Source organism: Quercus lobata, chromosome 2 (assembly GCF_001633185.2).
Source record: "Quercus lobata isolate SW786 chromosome 2, ValleyOak3.0 Primary Assembly, whole genome shotgun sequence".
In the NCBI taxonomy this organism is placed as follows: domain Eukaryota; kingdom Viridiplantae; phylum Streptophyta; class Magnoliopsida; order Fagales; family Fagaceae; genus Quercus; species Quercus lobata.
The window spans coordinates 20,711,763-20,714,881 of NC_044905.1; the positions used below are offsets into that span (position 1 = coordinate 20,711,763).

At 38.2% G+C, this 3,119-nt stretch overlaps 1 protein-coding gene across 1 annotated transcript; it reads left to right on the forward strand.

Annotated features, from left to right (window-relative positions):
- The first annotated feature begins 662 nt into the window (after positions 1–662).
- Positions 663–2,720, forward strand: LOC115975377 (cytochrome P450 CYP82D47-like). Its single transcript, XM_031096135.1, has 2 exons — positions 663–1,644; positions 1,941–2,720. The coding sequence occupies exons 1-2, from the start codon at positions 697–699 to the stop codon at positions 2,574–2,576; spliced, it is 1,584 nt and encodes a 527-aa protein (XP_030951995.1). The 5' UTR covers positions 663–696; the 3' UTR covers positions 2,577–2,720.
- The last annotated feature ends 399 nt before the right edge of the window (positions 2,721–3,119 follow it).

Here is a 3,119-nt window from a genome sequence, read left to right on the forward strand (position 1 = left end):
CTACTAGCAATTTTTTTTGAAATTTACAATACAATTTTGATTAAAACTAAATAAGAAGATTTTGAAAAGGTTTTTTTCATTATTTATTTTTATAATTAAATATTATAAATTTTGTTTTCAATAATAATTTAGTTTTACATGATTTGCCCCATGTAACTTTAATTTTTTTGTTTTCAATAAAAGAGTACAAAATTCCAAACTAGGTAGTTAAATACGATAAGGTTAGGTTAATATTGATTTGGCTATTGCAACCTTAAGTCATGCCGATAGCTTAATGGTACCAAGACTAACAAGACTTAGGCCGTTTTGTTAGTATACCGTTGGTGATCTTAGACCTGTTAGCACACTAGAATTTCCTTGCTAACTTAACTAACTAATCTTTCTCAAAAATGAAATGTGACCTTGAGTCCCACATCGATAAGCTAGTAACTAACATAAAGGTTTAAAGCTTTCGCTAGACTTGCCGGACTTTGGACCTTTTGTTAGTATACCGTTGGTGATCTTAGACCTGTTAGCATACTAGAATTTCCTTGCTTACGTAACTAACTAATCTTTCTTAAAAAATTAAAGCTTTATGGTACCAAAATAAAAGCTAATCCACAAAATGCCCCGAACAGCTAAATATTTGTCTATAAAAGCTTACAGATTTCATTTGAAAGATACCCATATATAGGACTCCAGCAACCTTAGCCTAAAATGGATTTTCTTTCACCTTCCCTATATTCTGCCATAGCTGGACTTATTGCTCTAATTCTTTTCTCCCATTATCTTTTAAAGAGGTCAAGAGTTGGCTTAGCCAAAACAGTACCTATTGCTCCTGGTGCATGGCCTGTAATTGGTCACCTCCCTCTGTTAGGGGGAACCCAACCTCCTCACCTAACTTTGGGAACCATGGCTGACAAGTACGGACCACTTTTTACTATCAAGCTTGGATTGCATCCAGCTTTGGTGGTGAGCAGTTGGGACATGGCCAAAGAGTGCTTCACCACCAACGACTTGGCCTTGTCATCGCGACCCAATTTTGTAGCTGTAAAGCACATGGGCTATAACTATGCCATGTTTGGATTTGCACCCCATGGTCCCTATTGGCGTGAATTGCGTAAAATAATCGCGTTAGAGCTACTATCAACCCGTCGGCTTGACCAGCTTGCCTATATTCGAGTCTCTGAAGTTGAGATGTTCTTGAAAGGTCTATACAAACTTTGGACCAAGGAAAAGAACGGGCCAGGCCAAATTTTAGTGGAGTTGAAGCAATGGTTTGGGGACATGAGTCTCAACGTGATTCTTAGAATGATCGCTGGAAAGCGGTACTTTGGTGTTAATCATGATGTTGTTCATGAAAAAGAGGCACGGTGCTGCCAAAAGGCAGTGCAGGATTTCTTTAATTTACTGGGTTTGTTTCTGGTGTCGGATGCAATTCCATATCTCAGGTGGTTGGATTTGGGTGGACATGAAAAGGCCATGAAAAGAACTGCAAAAGAGATTGACAACATTCTTGGGGAATGGTTGGAAGAGCATAAGCGAAATAGAGTCTCCGGTGAAACTAAAGAGAAAGATTTCATGGACGTAATGCTTTCAGTCGAAACTGATGGAGCAGACCTAGGAGGTTATGATCCTGACACAGTCAACAAAGCCACATGTTTGGTATGCGTGCTTCCTCTCTTAAAAAGGAGAAAATAATAAGTTGATATGAGTTATGTTCTAAACAATATGTCTAAATACACAATAAATTTCACATGATTGATATATGATAAAAGAGATATCATAGCAGTCATGAAAGTATTTTTGCACTAATCACATTCTATCATATTAAAAATGTGAAAACATTTATGAAATTTGTCATGCCTATTGTATTGTAGTGTTTTTAAACCACTAAAACGATATGGATTGCTTTGTTTCACAGTATCATTTGGACATGAATAACAATTTTCATTTTGCAGAATTTGATTGCAGGTGGAAGTGACACCATTGTAGTAACCTTAACTTGGGCAACATCACTATTGTTGAATAACCGCCATGTATTGAAAAAGGCCCAAGATGAGCTTGACGATCAAGTGGGCAAGGAAAGAATTGTAAAAGAGTCGGACATAAATAAGTTGGTGTACCTCCAAGCCATAGTTAAAGAGACTTTACGTTTGTATCCCGCGGCACCACTATCTGGACCACGTGAATTCACCGAGGACTGCACCATAGGTGGTTACCATGTCCCAAAAGGCACCCGGCTAATCCCAAACCTTTGGAAAATCCAAACAGACCATCACAAATGGTCAGACCCATTAAAGTTCAAGCCGGAAAGATTTCTCACCACCCACAAGGATGTTGATTTTAAGGGGCAAAACTTTGAGTTTATCCCATTTGGAAGTGGTAGAAGAATATGCCCTGGAGCATCTTTTGGAGTTCCAATGATGCACTTAGCACTTGCTAGTTTTTTACACATGTATGACATTTCTACTCCCTCAAATGTAAAGGTTGATATGACTGAGAGCTTTGGACTCACAAACTTGAAAGCCACCCCACTTGAAGTTCTCGTCACACCACGCCTGCACCTCACGAGCTTTATGGATTATTCCGTCTAAATAGAAGTATAGAACTCAAGTGTACTTCTAAGTGTTGAATTTTTCTTATGGAGTTTGATGATGTAAAATGGAAATTTCAGTGCCTATATAACACTCTTTTGTCAAATATCATGACATGCACTTAATATCATACTTCCAGTGCTCCAATTGGTGTATTGATCCTAATGTTTTGGTACATGCTAAAAGTCAATATAAGAAAACCTTTGAACTAATCAACAAGACTAAATGAATAATAATAATATTTGTGATTTATATGCATACTATGATGATTGTGATGGGAAAAAAGGAAGGGCCCGCCCCTAAGTTGGGCCTGGCCCATTAGGATTTGGCTATAAGGACATGGTCCAGAAGCTGATTCCACAAAAAGTCTCACCGAGGATGACCAGCCATGCAGAGGACAAAGAACAATACAAGGACGAGCGCATTGCCAAGAACAAAATTGGCGATTGGCACAAGTTACTAGGAGATTTTCCTAATGTCAAGATTTTAAGTCCCGCCCCTGTTGAATGATTTGATAGACCGAAATAGTGTTACAGGCTCAAA

Coding starts and splice junctions, on each gene's coding strand:
- LOC115975377 (XM_031096135.1), top strand. CDS start 697: ATGGATTTTCTTTCACCTTCCCTATATTCTGCCATAGCTGGACTTATT. Junction 1,645..1,940: donor TCAACAAAGCCACATGTTTG/GTATGCGTGCTT, acceptor TTCATTTTGCAG/AATTTGATTGCAGGTGGAAG.